Source organism: Nymphaea colorata, chromosome 8 (assembly GCF_008831285.2).
Source record: "Nymphaea colorata isolate Beijing-Zhang1983 chromosome 8, ASM883128v2, whole genome shotgun sequence".
In the NCBI taxonomy this organism is placed as follows: domain Eukaryota; kingdom Viridiplantae; phylum Streptophyta; class Magnoliopsida; order Nymphaeales; family Nymphaeaceae; genus Nymphaea; species Nymphaea colorata.
Window position 1 is genome coordinate 14,649,106 of NC_045145.1, and position 16,118 is coordinate 14,665,223.

At 39.6% G+C, this 16,118-nt stretch overlaps 1 protein-coding gene across 9 annotated transcripts; it reads left to right on the forward strand.

The window, feature by feature from the left end:
- On the forward strand, positions 1 to 16,061 carry LOC116258710 (G-type lectin S-receptor-like serine/threonine-protein kinase At5g35370). 9 transcript variants are annotated; one of them, XM_031636037.2, is made up of 5 exons: positions 1 to 554; positions 4,462 to 4,551; positions 4,811 to 5,193; positions 10,977 to 11,090; positions 11,188 to 16,061. In XM_031636037.2, exon 5 carries the CDS (start codon positions 13,294 to 13,296, stop codon positions 15,832 to 15,834), a length of 2,541 nt encoding a protein of 846 aa, XP_031491897.1. In that variant the 5' UTR covers positions 1 to 554; positions 4,462 to 4,551; positions 4,811 to 5,193; positions 10,977 to 11,090; positions 11,188 to 13,293; the 3' UTR covers positions 15,835 to 16,061. The 9 variants fall into 9 exon arrangements, with proteins under 9 accessions (XP_031491897.1, XP_049935040.1, XP_049935042.1 ...); XM_050079083.1 differs by having other exon boundaries at positions 4,811 to 12,926; positions 13,007 to 16,061; XM_050079085.1 differs by having other exon boundaries at positions 4,811 to 12,926; positions 13,029 to 16,061.
- Positions 16,062 to 16,118: the final 57 nt, after the last annotated feature.

The following is a 16,118-nucleotide window of genomic DNA, read 5'->3' on the forward strand; positions in this document are numbered from 1 at the left end:
CTTTCTCTTTCTTAACGCTACAAACCCTCTACTTCGAGGGGAGGGTTTCTCAAGCCAGAGGAAACCCTCTCAAGCGGGGCGGAGGGATTCAGAGTTCAGAGAAAACCCTCTGCCTCGAGGCAAAAGGTTTCCTCTGCAAATCCTCTGCCTCGAGGCAGAGAGGTTCAAAGTTTCTTTGGCACTTTCTCTTCGAGGTGGAGGATTTTTTTGAAAACCCTCCGCGTTGAGGCGGAGAGTTGCGTCGAGGTAGCTCGCCTTGAGGCGGATGGTTTCAGAAAAACCTTCTTTATAGAGAAATACTTTTTCGTTCCAGCTCTCTCTCGACGAAACCTTCGCCCACCGCCACTGTCTCTCCCTTTCCTTTTCTTCTCCTGCAATGCAACCTGTTTCATCCGAGCTCCCCTCTTCTCCATAGGTACACATTCGCCTTTCTTACCGTGAACCAGAGCTCCAAGCGGAAGGTCCAATTTCATGGGCACCATCACCACGAGGCTCAGCTTCGGCATGAGGCAGTTCAACAACATCTCGAACTGGCGCTATTCGTCGGGCAGCTGGTAATCTATTGAGCAGTCTACCAATCTATGGTCGAGAGCTTTTCTTTTGCTAGGAATCTCTAAGAATTCTACTCTGGCTTCATCACTGTGCCATGTCATGCTACATATAGATATATCTTTATTTACCTTCGATATTTTTGTGAGGAAGGGGAGAAATTTCAAGTTCTTACTATCAGTTGACCGAAAGGAATTTTGAAAGACCTTCGATATGAGCAATGAGGAGAAGTTCAATGAAGTTGAGAAATGTTGGGAAAGGATATTACATTGATTTGATCTTGAGATTGATAGCAGTTATTTCTTATTTTTCTATCCTGGTTTAGGTTTTTTTAATTGTTATTTGTTTGCCTTGTAATTGTTTTGAGATTACATAAAAAAAGGATTGCTATGTTATGTCGAAGTTGTTTAGCTTTGCCAGCTTAGTTGTGATCTTGTAGTCCTTGCTTGGATGGTATCAGTAATCAGCTATAGGTTTCTAAAGGATTGGCGTTCACTTGTTATCATTTTACGTCTTGCATGAAACTGTTGCAACATGGTAGCTACCTTTCATGTTTACGGTTATCACAGGAAATGCATGCTGAAACTTTCAGGAAAAGCAGCTGAAAATTGCAAAAAGTACAACATGACAGAAATTGATAGTGAAAGGACATACTTATATGATCTGATTTCCCATCTATAAGATAAAAGAAAAAAAAATAGGTAGATTTATTGGGAATGGTAGACTAAAGGTTTTTTATGCTTTTGTAATGGACACTTGAATTGTTTTGGCACTGCTTTGTGTAAACATTGACTGCTAATCGTGGTAACTTGTATTTCAAGGGTTATACTAGGGTTGTCGATTGATTTGCCGGTCTTGTTTTTGGTGCTTGATTTCCAATTATTTCAAAGTTATTTTTTGATTTGTAAGACAGGTAGGATTTAGATTTTATAAGGTTTATAACTAGTGTTGTATCTGTACCTTCTTGCACATTGATCACAGGCTGAATACTTAGGTATTATATTATGAACTGCAGACTTGTATGGTGATTTTTCTTTGATTTATGCATATCTTTTTTTTTTTGTCTTATTGCTTAGAGGGTTATTTTTTTGCAAATATTATTTGTGCTATCTAGTAAGGTGCATGACATGCAGTTTGGCATACCATTCGGAGTCTAAGATAGTCCAAATCTATAGTTGTTGTTATTGTTTAACTGATGATTTTAGAAAAGTCACGGCGTAGGATTGGTTTATTTTGTTGTTCCTTAAGGAAAGTCAAGAGTTTAACCCAAACCATTCGCCAAACTTGCTATCAGTTGAGGACCCGACATTTATGGGAACTTGTCGCCCTTAAACTAACCTTTTGTGTAGAAGACACTACTTTTATGGGAGTATTGGTGAAGTTTGTTTTTCTACCCAGCCCACGTATCTTGTTTTTCAATTTGCCTTCTCTTTAGGGTGTGTAGTTCCTTCCTCCTTTTGATATACCATTTGATGTCATGAATTTTTATAAAAGAGAAAATTTTAAATTTTACTTAAAAGCATTTTTAAAATTGTTTTCTCACACAATGATATATGCCTTTGGTTATTCTTAGTACCTTCTCGAGTAGAAGGAGAAAATTTTAAGTTTTTGTTGTCAGCCAATGGAAGAGGAAAGCTGAAAAATTCCTGTATATGAGCAGTAAGGAAAAATCTTATGAAGCTGAGAAAATCAAGACTAGAAAATGCTATTGACTCTGATGATCAAGCATCTAGAAGGATTCAACAGTTAAATATCTTGAGAGAAAAGCCATAATGCTCCGTAAGATCTTGGCAGGTAGCAAAATGAGAGTTGAGAGATGGGCTCGAGGCTTGTGTAGTCGTTCCTCTGAGTCGTTAATCAAGAGTACCAGGTATGCATATAGGTGATTTATGTCTGTCCTGCGAAGATAACGACTTATGAACCTTTGGCTCATCGAAGCCCGTAAGCTGAAACGGGTGGGACATGTGACAAAGCTATACATCACCACCAAAGCGGTGGAGCTTCGTAGTAGCCTTTGAGGTGGTGAGACATTCCCTCGAAGGTGAAGGTCGGCCTTGAAAAAGAAAACAAGAAAAAAAATCAAAAAGCCAAATGCAAAAGAAAGAAAGAAAGAAAAAAAGAAAAGAAGAAAAAACATGAAAAAAAGAAAAACAAATGTGCTTGCCAAGAGATGAAAAGCATGAAGGTTGAACTCGCAGGAATTATATGTGACAATCTTTCATAGATGTGCGATTCAGGGGTCAATATTTGCTTCTCTTTTTGATTACCTAAGATGCCAAGGATGATTCCTTTATGTTCATGTTTTGGAAATTTAAAGGCATCCCTTCTAGAGATTTGACGGCATTGATGCAAAATGTATCTTGATGCTTGTACGGTACTATGGGTAAATGAAGGCCATATTATTTGCACAACACGAGCACTCTTGCTTATGAGTTAATTGATCGTTTTTGAACTATTTAAAGTGAAATCTTGACATCTCTTGTTATATTTGTAGGTTTCATAGGCGTAGGATGAACTAACCAATTTCCATTGGTCTTGAAAGATGTTTGCCATTTCATTACCAAACCGCTTGTCCACTCATGGAATAGATGAAATTCCTCAAAACCTAGTCCACTCATGCTGAGTGTGATGAATTCTCCATCATTTCCTCTGTCTCAAGTTAACCCAGACTTACGATTGAGTCTGTCATGGAAGGCCTCTTATCTCTTTACAAAAGAATTAGTCGATTTTGAATTGTTACATTTTTGAAAAGTTCCATGCGTCGAAGCAGCCCTGGGTCCTTCATGGTTTTAGACCAGGTTTGTACTCAGTTTCTTCGTGTCTTGTTAGTCGAATTGATGCTTTATTTAGGCATTGTACATGTCCACCATAGGTCAAGGTCATTGGTCTGATTTGTTTTCAGGAGGATCACATTCTAGTTTAGATAGAGTATTTTAGTTTTGTTGAGTTGACCCATTGTTGCTTTGATTTTATGGTAGTTCAATTTTTTCTTTTATTGCCTGCTTTAGTGGTTTCCTAGCATAGTGCTTGTCATGTTTATTTTTCACTTTCATTGTGAAATGGGTTTGTTTAAGAGCTTTGTTGACTTAGTTGTTGGGTTTTTATTTTTCAATGTATTTACTTGATTCTTTTGATAAATAAAATCTGATCAAGTTCATGGGTTTGAATTGCATTGCAACATTGGTTAAGTTTGTAGGTTGCTTGGCTGAATATCTATGATGACAGTATCATCGCATCTAAGTCGTAGCATGTCAACTGCGAGTTTAAGTTCATGCTGTTTTGTTTAATAGTGCATATCTATTTTCATTAGTTTTAGGTTTCTGGAGGTAGGAACTGGAACTAATGATGGTGCTCTACATTAAGAGTTGAAGGTAGTGTCCCTCGGTCTCTCCAGTTCTCTCACATTCATGGGTTTAGGATGTGGGGAAACTGTAGAGCCATGTTATATTTTCCCATGCAGGTCAGCTTAACCTAGCAAGAAATATGTTGTTTTTTATCATGGGATATTTTTCCTTCACATTTTTATCTTAGGAAAGTTTTGATTAGCCTTATGAACTTTAAGTTTGGAAGAATGCTTCATTAGCAAAGGGGGCACTTGAGCATGTTGGATTTCAAGATTTGGTAAATAGGTAGCTGAGTTTGTGTTTCATATTTGTGCAGTCCCTACTTATTTCTCTTCTTGCTAAATAATCAATATTCATTTTTTGCTAAATGTTCAAGTTAAGTTTGAGTTAACAATAGACTCTGGCCTCGCATCTTCTGAATTTGGGAACTATCTGATCAATCTTTTTCTTGAAGCTTGAAATTTTGAAGATATAACATCTTCTAGCATGCTTGAAAATTTTGGTATGTCCCTCATCCTTTATTGTTTTCTGATGTTGTCTTTGAATTGCTTATCATATGTTGCTTAAGTTTGTAGGTTTATTGGCTGAATATCTGTGACAGCAGCATCGCATCTGAGGGGTTAGCATGTCAACCGTGAGTTATAAGTCATGCTGTCTGGTTAGTACTGGATATTTGTTTTCATTAGTTTTAGGTTTCAGACACATGCTTTATTAGAGAGTGCGTCAACGAGACATTTGCATGAACCAAATGTTGAAGGCCATATTTTTTGAGACAACCTGAAAGACTAAAAGAGAACTGGGGACTGGAGAATTTGCCAACTCATGACAGAGATATTTCATTAGCTGCGCTTCTTCATTAAGTTGAAATTATTTTGGAAATATTCCTTTATTTACAGTCCTTTTTTTGTGTTTTGCAGTTCATTTAGGTTGCCTCCAATGATCGAACTACAGCATTGGCATGAATATGCCACAGAATCTATAGCGGTGATTCCTGTCATTGTTGTAAATCTATACTGGTGATCCGCCCGTTACATTTCTTTGTTCAAGAGCTGGATTGAGATGAGTTTGATTTCTTCATTCTTCGTCCCTTCGTATTCCTTAGCGCTTTTATGTATGACAAGTGCATCATAGGGTAAAATATCCAGAGATGGGAAGGCGGTAGGAAAAGATGGTTAGAGGGAGAGTCGGGAAGGTGATGTCGGTGCGACATATGATCTTGATTCTATCCTCCCATGGCTGAAAGGGCGCTAAATCCACATGTTCAATCACCAACTGCCCCCCTTGTCTAATGCTGTTGCAGGTCTGTTTTCTTTTGTAGTTAGCTGATCTGAATCTAAATGCAAAAAAATTGTTCAGTTATGCTTTCGAAATTAAATGTTTAGGCTTGTTTCTTGATTTACTTGTCATTCTTTAGGTAAATGGTGGCTACATATATGAGCTAGCCTTTGGAATAGATGTCAAATTGATAGAGGGGATGTGTATGTGTGTGTTGTATGTGCATGTCTTTGTCTTTTCACAATCCCCCTCTCCCTCGTGCGCGTCATTGAGTCATCAATGACCAGAACCTTTGGGGTCGCTGAAAGGCTCCATATCTCTCTCTCTCTCTCTCTCTCTCTCTCGCCTCCCGACATTGCTGCTGGAGGCTAGGGTCCATTGGCTCAAAAGCTTTTGCTGCTGTAGTTGCCGGTTCCTGTTGTTTTATTTTTTTGATCAGTTTTTTGTTGGATTGTATTTGGTATGTCGTTCTTTCCTCCTCGTATGCTTTTTTATTTTGTCGCTTTTGTTGCAAATTTAGCAGAGAATAGATTTCTGGCCTCCCTCGTTTGATGATTCTCAACGATACATTGTTCTTTTTATTTGGATTTTCGTTTGCATTCTCTTGTTTATGATTAGCTTGTTGTGAAATTTAACGTGGAAAAACGACTTATTGAGTTGCTCATGCTCTTAGATATTAAAATTTCTTGCTTGCTGAGGGTTTTGATGCACGCATTTATCTATAAATGCAGATTTATGGATTCAGAAACTGTGCATATAAACTGTCAGGCTTTCTGTAGTTATACAATTGTAATTTGTGTTAATTCTCATAAATTATGATTATGTAATCGTATGTGGTTGATACTTGTTATTTTTATAGTATGTCAAAAATTTTCATCAATCTGTAGTTAAAAGAGTACTCTAAAGATTTGTCCTGTAAGCCCTCTTAATTAGGTTGCAACATTTGACTCAATCACCAGCTTGTATATCTTAGAGGACTGCAAAAAACAGAAACAGTGAAAATTGAGCCCTTACCTAGTGCACTCACAAACAACACTGGCCACTTGATTTTGAAATATACAAGTTTCAAATGCCTTCAGATTTACCTGTAACCTTCAGGGTAAATTATGCTAGTGACTGATAGATTTGGAATTGGGCTAGAAAGTTACTGTTTTCTCCTCACCTCCTAAACAAGGGGTGACAAGTTATTTCCTTACCCTTTGTCTCTTTGCTTATATTGTGCAGGTAGGGTAGATTTGGGTGTTCTTTTGATTTTCCCTTTTATTGCTTGGTGGGAATAGAATGATAACTTCATCGTTGTTTTTTTTTAGTTTAAATGTATGATTTGGCAATAGGGATGTAAGTAAATATGCTATTCATGCTTTGTTCCGGCAACGGCTGTCGTCGACAACCCTTCCACTCTTCTGCAATAAGGGGTTGTGGAATCCCTTTTCACACAGTCATTCTTCCTCATTCCATTGATACATGTATCATGTCCTTCTACTTGGGTTGTGGAATGCCTCTTTTGAGTTGAAGTGGGCTGAACAGAAGGGTTGAGATCTTAATGGACATCTTCTACTTGACACCCTTTACACTCTCCTCTTACCACTTGCTCACCCCCTGTGGTGGTGCTTATAACAAAATTTGTTTAGATTGAATGAGATTAGGGGGGGTTGAAACCACCTTACTGAGAGATGTGATCATATTTTCTGCCTTCATTTAAAAAAACTTCCGCTTGTTAGGTGTAAAAGGCTTGATGCCAGTGCATGTAATTCACAAAAATTTTTATTTGATACTACCACCGAATACATCAACTATACAAACCTGAACTGCTTTTTGGAGAAAAGAAGCATATACAAACTTTGATGTGTGAACAATGCCACCTAGAATGTAAACTACGTTCTTTGTTTGTAAACTGAAACCTATGAACATGTGTCAAGCTGCAAGCAGCCAAAACTCTAACGCTCAGATGTGAATACCACCTTTAGAAAGCATTCTAGGAACATGAGCTGCAACAGGTTGTATTTGGATTTCTCACAGGGCATTGGTGGAATGTACTTTTTTGAAAAAGAAATTTTTTTAAAAGTGTCTTATCACGCAATGATATGCTTTCCTTTTGTTCAAACTACCTCCCCAAGTAAAAGGAAACTTTCAAGTTTTCTTTGTTGTCAATCAAGAGGAAATCTGGAAAAATCCTATGAAACCGAGAAAGTCAAAACTAAGAGATGCTATTGACTCTGGTGATCAAGCGTCTGCAAGGGTTTAGCAGGAAAATATCCTAAGAGAGAAGCCATAATGTCTTATAAAATATTGGCAGGTAGCAAAATAAGAGTTGAGAAATGAGCTCGAGGCTTGTGTAGTTGTTTCTTTGGGTCAATTTGTGTCTATGCCGCGAAGATAATGACTTATGAACTTTTGGCATGTTGAAAACCCGCAAGGTGAAACAGGTTGATATGTGACAAAACTACACATGACCACCAAAGCAAGTGGAGCTTCCTAGTAGCCTTTGGGGTGGTGAGGTATTCCCTCAAAGGTAAAGGTCGGCCTGAAAAAGAAAATAAAAAACAAGAAAAAATGGAAAGGCAAAAAGCCAAATGCAAAAAAAAAAGGAAGAAAAAGAAGCAAAACCAATAAAAACAAAAAATGTGCCTGTCAAGAGATAAATGGCATGAAGGCTGAACTCGAAAGAATTGAAATGCGACAATCTTTCGTGGATGTGCGATTTTTGGGTCTGCTCTTCTTTTTTATTTCCTAAGACGTTGAGGATGATTACTTTATGTTCATTTTTTTAGAAATTTAAAGGCTTTCCTTGTAGAGATTCAACAACATTGATGCGAAATGAATCCCGATGCTTGTACGGTAATGAGGGTAAATAAAAGACATATCATTTGCACAACACAAGCACATTCTGCTTATGATTTAAATTGATGATTTATAAACTATTTAAAAGTAAACACTTGACATCTCTTGTAATGTTTCCTGTCTTGGGCATATGAGGAACTCCCAGCCCCTCTCTGTTTTTTAAAAATGTTGTCCTTTTTATCACCAAACCGCTAGTCCGTTCATAGAATAGATAACCCCTCAAACATCTTCCACTCGGGTAATGAATTTTCCATCTTCCCCTTTCCATGTTCCCATCACAATTTGTTTGCTTGTGAACGCTAAGCAGTATTGTTGATTTCTCTTTTAAGGTTTGCTTAGGAAAGGGTTTGAAAGAGTCGTTATCTTTTATTTTTTTTTATCATTAGCCTTTTTTGATGTCGAAGTTTAAAGCCCAACTCATCAGTGTTCTTGTAGATGTACAGTGGTTTTGGAAAAGCCGTGCACGAGAGTTTGATCTTGTACTGCAAAATCAAGTTTTTATTTGAGTTCCTAACAAAGTTGTGGCATCCAATTTGATTTGAGTGAGTTTACATAAATTTGGCTGAAACAGAAACTAATGCTGGCTGCCAAAGTTCGTACAAAGATTGTTAAATCCTGTCATTGTTTGTTTGTGTTTTTTGTTTATTAGCTTGTCACAATTGGTAGGAAGCGAAGTCTTATGCATGTACATTGCTGAGAGCTTGAAAACCACACCCTCTACACCGGAAATCTCCTGCAATTGCATAGATTGCTGCAGTTGGGTGATTTTAACATTTGATGATTGATTTGTTTTGCTTCCCAAGACTTATCCCTTGGGTTTAGTTTATTTTATTGCAGGAAATCTGATCTGACCCAGTGGTTGCAAAGTTTATGTCGAAAACAGAGAATTTTTGCTAGAAAAATTTACATATATGTGCATAATACATATATGTGCATAAATTAAATTGCTTGCAGAAACCAAACAAGTTTTAAATTGGTCTATCTTTTACCTGAATTGAGTTAGGATTTTGGGTGTGATATGACAGCTTAAGTCAGAGTCGTGTAGGCTTCTTTCAGGGTCTTTCAAATTTGTTTATATTTAGGTCTAGTTAATTTAGAGAACATAGATTTCAAGTAAGGATTTTGGTTGTTTTCTTCTTTCATGTATATCGTTTTTAAAGTGTTTATTATTTGAGCTTAGAGTTCTTGCTCGTGAGTGGGTCTAAGCTCTAGGTTTAGGCCCTTGTTTTTCTTTGTTTTTATTTTTTTCCAAGTTGGTCATTGCAGCCGCAAACACTTTTGGAGAAATGTAAGGGCGGATGCATTCAGTGGAGGAGTTAGAGCACAAATCAAAGATCTGAATTGACACAGGGTTGCCCTTTCAAGCACTAGTAGCATCACTCTTGAATATTATTTCGTGAACCTTTTGACTTGTTTCTATTTGAGGTAGTAAATGTGCATTTTTTTGTCTATCTTAATATCCGTTTGTTCCCTGTGTTCGATCTGGACTTCCCACTTATTGGACTCTTATTTTCCTCAAACTGCACAAAACTGTTAGTTCTACCAGTGATTTTGCAGAGGTTAGAGACCGACTTTTGTATGGTTTTTGGGTCAAAGTTGGGTATTGAACTTGACACTCAAAATTTCAGAATTTTTGGACCGAAGTTATAAAATTCTTACTAAACTGAGGAACTCAGAATTTTTGAAATTTACTTGACTTTTTCCAAATTTTACCTTCCTGCTCGGTTCTTTTGTAGTCTTTGCATTGAAATACAGGCAGCTAAGCGACAATCGTTGTTGGATAGTTTTTTTGAACTACCTGGAATGGTTGAGGAGAAATGTAAGGGTTAGCTTGACATAAAACTGATAGGGGCATATCTGATGCAGCATAAGGAGGCAGTAGATGTTTCATGCAGTGTTATCCGTATAACACAATACGGGCTTGTATCGTGCGATATGTATCGTATAGGTTTGGAAAACATATATGATACGCTTACGATACGTGTATTGTAGGTGTATCGGTGGTATCGTACGATACATGTTGATACACCCTACGATACATGTTGATACACCCTTGTATCGTACGATACATGGATAACATTATTTTTTGTGGTTTTTTACCAAAAAAAAACTTTTTTCTCCCTCTTTCTAAATATATCTAAAGTCGTCAGAGGGGAAAGTTTTACTAGTTTTTCTACAAAAATCACTTAAATCGTCGATTTAGAGAACTTGTTACTATGGCCCGTGGGGATGATGGGAACTTGATTGATGATAATCATTGCAAACTTGTAATGTAATATAAACAGTTTAAAGTTTAAATTTTAAAGTTTCTGATGGATGTTTATTATAATGTTAAGAATTTTTCTTATTTGTCATTTCTAAATGTTCAGTGTTGTTAATATATTATAGCTTATGAATGATGTGATGAGTTTTTTTTAATATATATAAAACATGACTTTTTTAATTGATTTTTTGCTTTTCCTGATTTTACCGATTTTTTCTCTATTTTATTCTAATTTTTAAATATTTTTATGAATTAAAAAATTAATTTAGGACACATTACACTATGTTAAAGATACGTTACGATACAGTGTATAGGTTTACCCGACCGATACAGTGTATAGGTTTACCTGACCGATACACGATATGCTATGCCTTTTATAACGGTACTTTCATGACAAACACTTATGAGGTTCTATAAAAATGCAAAATCTTATGTTCAGCCTAAATGGATCTAAGATCATTTTCTATATTTCCTTCATTTTGCATCTTATATGTTTTCCATGAATCTTCAGAATCTTAGGGCCTTGCGTTATCTCGACTCTGTTCTTTTCGGGTGCTTGTTTCCATGTATCTTCTTTTTTGTGGATGATACCACTAATAGAATTTTATTGTGGAGACTGGTTTCAACCTTTATTGGTTAGTGAATTTAAGGTCCATGTTCTGGCATTCTTAATGACATTTTTGTATGCATTGCTCCTGGACAAGACCTCTGTGGACTATTGATGCTTGCATGATGGTGGTGATGATGGTGTTAGTTGAGGTAGCGATGGCTCTCTGGTTCTGCCTCTTCACTTTGCTGTCGTTGAAGAAAACAGAAGGGTTCAATTCGAAACTTAATATGAATTGTTAAGCATGGAAAACGCTAATTGTTGCTGGTTTCTCTTCCTAGATATATAATTTCTTCTAATTCCGCCAGGCCCAGAAATATCGAGGTGGGTACATCTTGTTTGATTTCATCGATCGCTGGTACTTCTTTGGAGATCCGACGGCTTACATACAACAACAATTTTAATTTGCTTTGGCATGTTTTTATACCGAGAATGTCAGCAATTTTATATCAGTTTACAAACTCTGCCAAGAGATAAAATGCGGTACTGAATTAATGTGATACTCGCCCATCCCTGTAGTCAATGGGGGCTCAGTTGGGAGGCGTTGCTGTTTATGGGTGCACCGACTACGGACGACTGCCCTCCTGTCAAAGACCATCCATCTTCAAGATGGCAGTTACGTAAACCTGTGCTGTCTTTTCTACATGATTCTAATGGTCCTACTTATGTGGCGTCCACTGCAATTGGTATTTTGCTGCAGAGGAAATGGGGAAAATGGAATGAAATAAATAGTTTAATGAATGGTTCTAGGTCCGAAAAGGTTGACATTAGAAAATCAACACGATGAGGGTGCTTCTATTTTTATGACACAAGGAAGATAAAGAAAAAGGGACTGGTATTTTATATCATGCATTGAATATGATCTACACTAGGGAATACGTGCTCCTAATTCAAGTAATACTGCCGCTACCCAGACCAAATTTTCTATCTTATTGGGTGCCTTTTGCCATAATGGAGTTTTTTATGTTCTAAATGTTTTTGCTAAATTTGCCGCTGGGGGTTGCGATAATTTGGTAGGCTATCCTGGTATTAACAGGAGGTATTTCTCTTGCTGCAAGTTTGAAGCTGAATGTACCACCGGCGCTAGCTAAACTGCTGAAGTGCCCCTGCTCTCACACAGACACGCACCCACGGACATAAAGAAGGAAGAAATCGACAAAGAAGAGAGCCTTTTTTTTTTGTGGCCGAAGATTTGGAAGAAAGCCTGGGAAGGGGGCCTTTTTTTTTTTAGAAAACCTGGGAATTCTATTGTTCTTTCTTATTGTCAACGATTTGTTGAAAAAGTGGCTCTCTGGCGTTTTTATTTAACAAAGATGAAGTGCCACCACTCGTGGACCATTATGGGTACACGTAACAGGGTCAGCCTCCAGCCTATACGTGGCTGGCATCCAAGAAATTGGAAATTAAACCAATTTCTTTTTATTTTATTAAATATTTTAGAACAGGGAACCAGCTTATACGTGGCTAATTTCTTTTTATTTTATTAAATATTTTAGAACAGCGATGGACATTTTAAATAGAAAAATTAGAAAATCGCCCTGTACCGGTAGATATCGTTTTTTCAAGGTTTTTGATACCAGTTGAAAACCAAGTTACAAATTGTTGGGACCAATGAAGTGGTGGACTAGACTTATTAGCAATGCATTTATCAGTGGCTGGAAGGATCGACAAGAAAGTGGCCAAGTTGAGAAGAGCCGTCAATTCTGAACTATAGGACATGCCGACAAAAGATGCCATCGTTTTGTTTCGTCGCGGCTACCAGTGAAATTGAAAAGGTGCTTGGGGTTCACGTGAAGGCGAAGAGTGTGACCGTATTGATTGCGCGTGACCAGACTTCTCCCTTTTCTTCTTAATTAGAGTGAAGAGTTCCCCAATTTGCAGTCCAGGGATTGATGCTTACAAGGATCGAACTGATGATCCAACTTTTCCGACCTTCCAGACCAACCAGCGGCACTCTGCAGCCTTGGCTCCGCGATGAAATGCTGTTTCTGAAAGAACATGGCGGCCTGTCCTTGATTACGGAGACGCGTCCACACGGTTCTGGCTGGTACGCTGGTTGCCCACGCTTTTAATTGCATTTTGCTTTTTCGTCTTTCCGTCCACATCGACCAGCTCTTTGACTTTCAGAAACACCGGCCGAATCTTTCAGTTCTTCAAGTTGGTGAGCTGCCTCTCCCCAGCGGCCGCTGGGCCTTAAATTCGGGGGTAATTTCGCGATTCACATTGGTTCGTGGTCAACTGTATTAATGAGGCTGCTGGATGTGGGTACCGTTGTGTCTGTGCAAAGCAGAAGTCAAAGCCACATGAAAAGCAATATCCGTGATCTTCAATTTCATCGCCGGTTCTTGCCCCTGCTGTTGCTTCTCTTCCCGATCGGTAAGGGTTAAAAGAAAAGGAGTGGGGAACTGAAGGAGATGATGGCACCAGCGTCCTTCCCTTGTATGTTCTTGTTTCTCTTGTCTTTCTTTGCTCTGCGTTGCTTGGGTGGACCTATTTCCACAGAATTTATCCGGCCGAATTTCACTGCGACCAACCTTGGATTCGTCGACAACAATGGTGTTTTCCTGGCTTCCAAATCTAACATCTTCCGAGCTTCCATCTGCAACCCTGCTGGTGATGGTGAGTACTACCTCTGCGTCCTGCATGTTGAATCCAATCAGGTTGTCTGGTCGGCTAATCGTGGTTCACCAGTGACGAACGCTGATCGGATTGTCTTCTTAACGACTGGGATATTCATTTACGGCGCCAATGGCAGCTTGGTGTGGTGGACAAAGTTTAGGTCACAAGCCGATGCGGTGTCTTTGGTTCACTTACAGGACACAGGGAATCTGCAGCTGTTGGATTCGTCCAATTCATCAATATGGGAAAGCTTTGATCATCCGACCGATACCATCTTGATGGGACAGAAACTTCCTCTTGGTGTTAACCTCATTGGTTCCATCAGCAAGAATAATCTTGCTTCTGGCGATTATGCTCTTGCTGTGACAAAAGATGATGCTCTTCTCCAATGGAAGGGTCATACATATTGGAGAATAACCATGGATCCTAGAGCTTTTAAGGACCAGAATGCTGATATCACATATATGCAAGTGAATGGCTCTGGCTTATATCTGTTTGCTGCTGGTGGCGGCAATCTAATAGTGGTCTGGCGGGTTATATTGAGCCCTGCCAAGCTCCGGTTATTGACTTTAGATTCTTCCGGCAAACTCAGGGTGCAGAGTTATTCTAGGTTCAGTTGGAACACCGAATTCTTAGCACCGGCAAGTGATTGTTCTGTGCCCCTTTGGTGTGGGAGTCTCGGCATCTGCAGTGACTCGGGTGGGGCAAATAACAACTCTTATTGCACATGTCCTGATCAGATCCCGGCTGCAAACCGGAGTGATCTCTCCAAAGGTTGCACTCTCAGTGGCCAAACCGATTTCTGTTCGAGCACCTCATCGTCGCCCTCAATCGATTATCTTGCCCTTGGTACTGGCATTGATTACTTTGAAGATTCTTATAGCCAGGCCGTCAATCCTCTGAATGGGTCTTCTGATATATCCGATTGTCGAAAACTCTGCTCTGCCAACTGCTCGTGTCTCGGATACTTCTACAATAGTGACTTTGGTTCGTGCTTTTTAGTTCGAGAGGTGGTGGGTTCTCTGCAACGTACTGGAGACAAGTCCATGAGTGGCTACCTGAAGACAATTTCTCACGACTTTGGCGTTCAGGGCGGTAAAAGGCTGCCTCTTGCAGCATTGATTCTTTTACCTGCAGCTGGAATCCTCCTGTTGACCACCATTTGCGCCCTTGTTCTTTCTTGGAGGAGAATGCCAAGGAAGCAATTTTCATCCAAAACCAGTTACCCCAATTCAAACGAATCAGACGAGGACATCGACCTTCAGTTTGTACCTGGGTTACCCAAGAAATTTTCTTTGTCCCAACTAGAATCAGCTACCAATAATTTCAGCGTTAAGATTGGTTCGGGAGGCTTCGGAGCAGTTTACAAAGGCATTCTTGAGGACGGGACTCAGGTTGCTGTCAAGAAGATCAACAATGTGGGGGTCCAGGGGAAGAGAGAGTTCTATACTGAAATCGCCACCATCGGTAGCATTCACCATGTGAACCTGGTGCGCCTACACGGGTTTTGCGCCGAAGCTGCACAGAGGCTTCTGGTCTACGAGTATATGAACCTCGGTTCCTTGGATCGCTCGCTTTTCAGCCAGAGCACGGTTATGGAATGGTCGGAGCGGGTAGAGATTGCAATCGGAACTGCTCGCGGCCTTTCGTATCTGCACTCATCATGCCAACCGAAGATAATCCACTGCGACATAAAGCCTGAAAACATTTTGCTTAATGATCCCAAACAGATCAAGCTCTCTGATTTCGGGCTCTCCAAGCTTCTAACGTTAGAGCAATCAAATCTATTCACGACAATGAGGGGGACGCGCGGGTACCTCGCTCCAGAATGGTTAACGAATTCGGCCATCTCCGAGAAGACGGACGTCTACAGCTACGGGATGGTTCTGTTAGAGATCATTCGAGGGAGGAAGAATTGCTCGGCAGCAGAAGATGAGGGCGAAGCCAACGTCTATTTTCCTATGTATGCTTTGGACATGCACGAGCAGGGGCGATATTTAGAGCTTGTGGATCCGAGGCTGGCTGACAAGGTTAAGAGCGAGGAGGTAGAGAGGATGGTGAAGGTAGCTCTGTGCTGTGTGCAGGAAGAGCCATGGTTGAGGCCCAGCATGGGCACGGTCGTGGGAATGCTGGATGGTGTCCTCCCTCTGTGTGAACCTAGGGTCCAGTCCTTGACCTTCTTGCGATTCTATGGTCGGAGATTCTCCGAGCCAAGTACGTTGTTATCTGGGTCCAGTCCGGCTGCTGGGTTCAGCCTTGGGAGCACCGGCTCTTCTTTCCCGGCTTCATTTTCGCCTTCCGTGGCATCTGCGCAGCAGGTATCTGGTCCAAGATGACCGGCTGTGGCCATGGACAGTGGGCGTGAAGTTCTTGTATTTCATTTTTCCTTCTCCCTGTAAAATGCAAGCCTTCTGTACATAAGCAAGCCTATTTTGTACAAGGAAAATGTCTCCGGCCACTTGTTTAATTATTTTTGGTAGAGATCAGGTGAAGAAAGGCATGTGCAGTGGGAAGCCCGGTGAGTTGTGGACAGACTCTTTAATCCAATCTTTTTCTTTCCCAAGGGTTTTTCCAATACTTATTTTTTTATACGTACAATATTATTTGCTTAAAAGTAAAT

What these genes read in the sequence shown, in the direction of transcription:
- LOC116258710 (XM_050079081.1), top strand. Translation starts at nt 13,294, where the DNA reads ATGATGGCACCAGCGTCCTTCCCTTGTATGTTCTTGTTTCTCTTGTCT.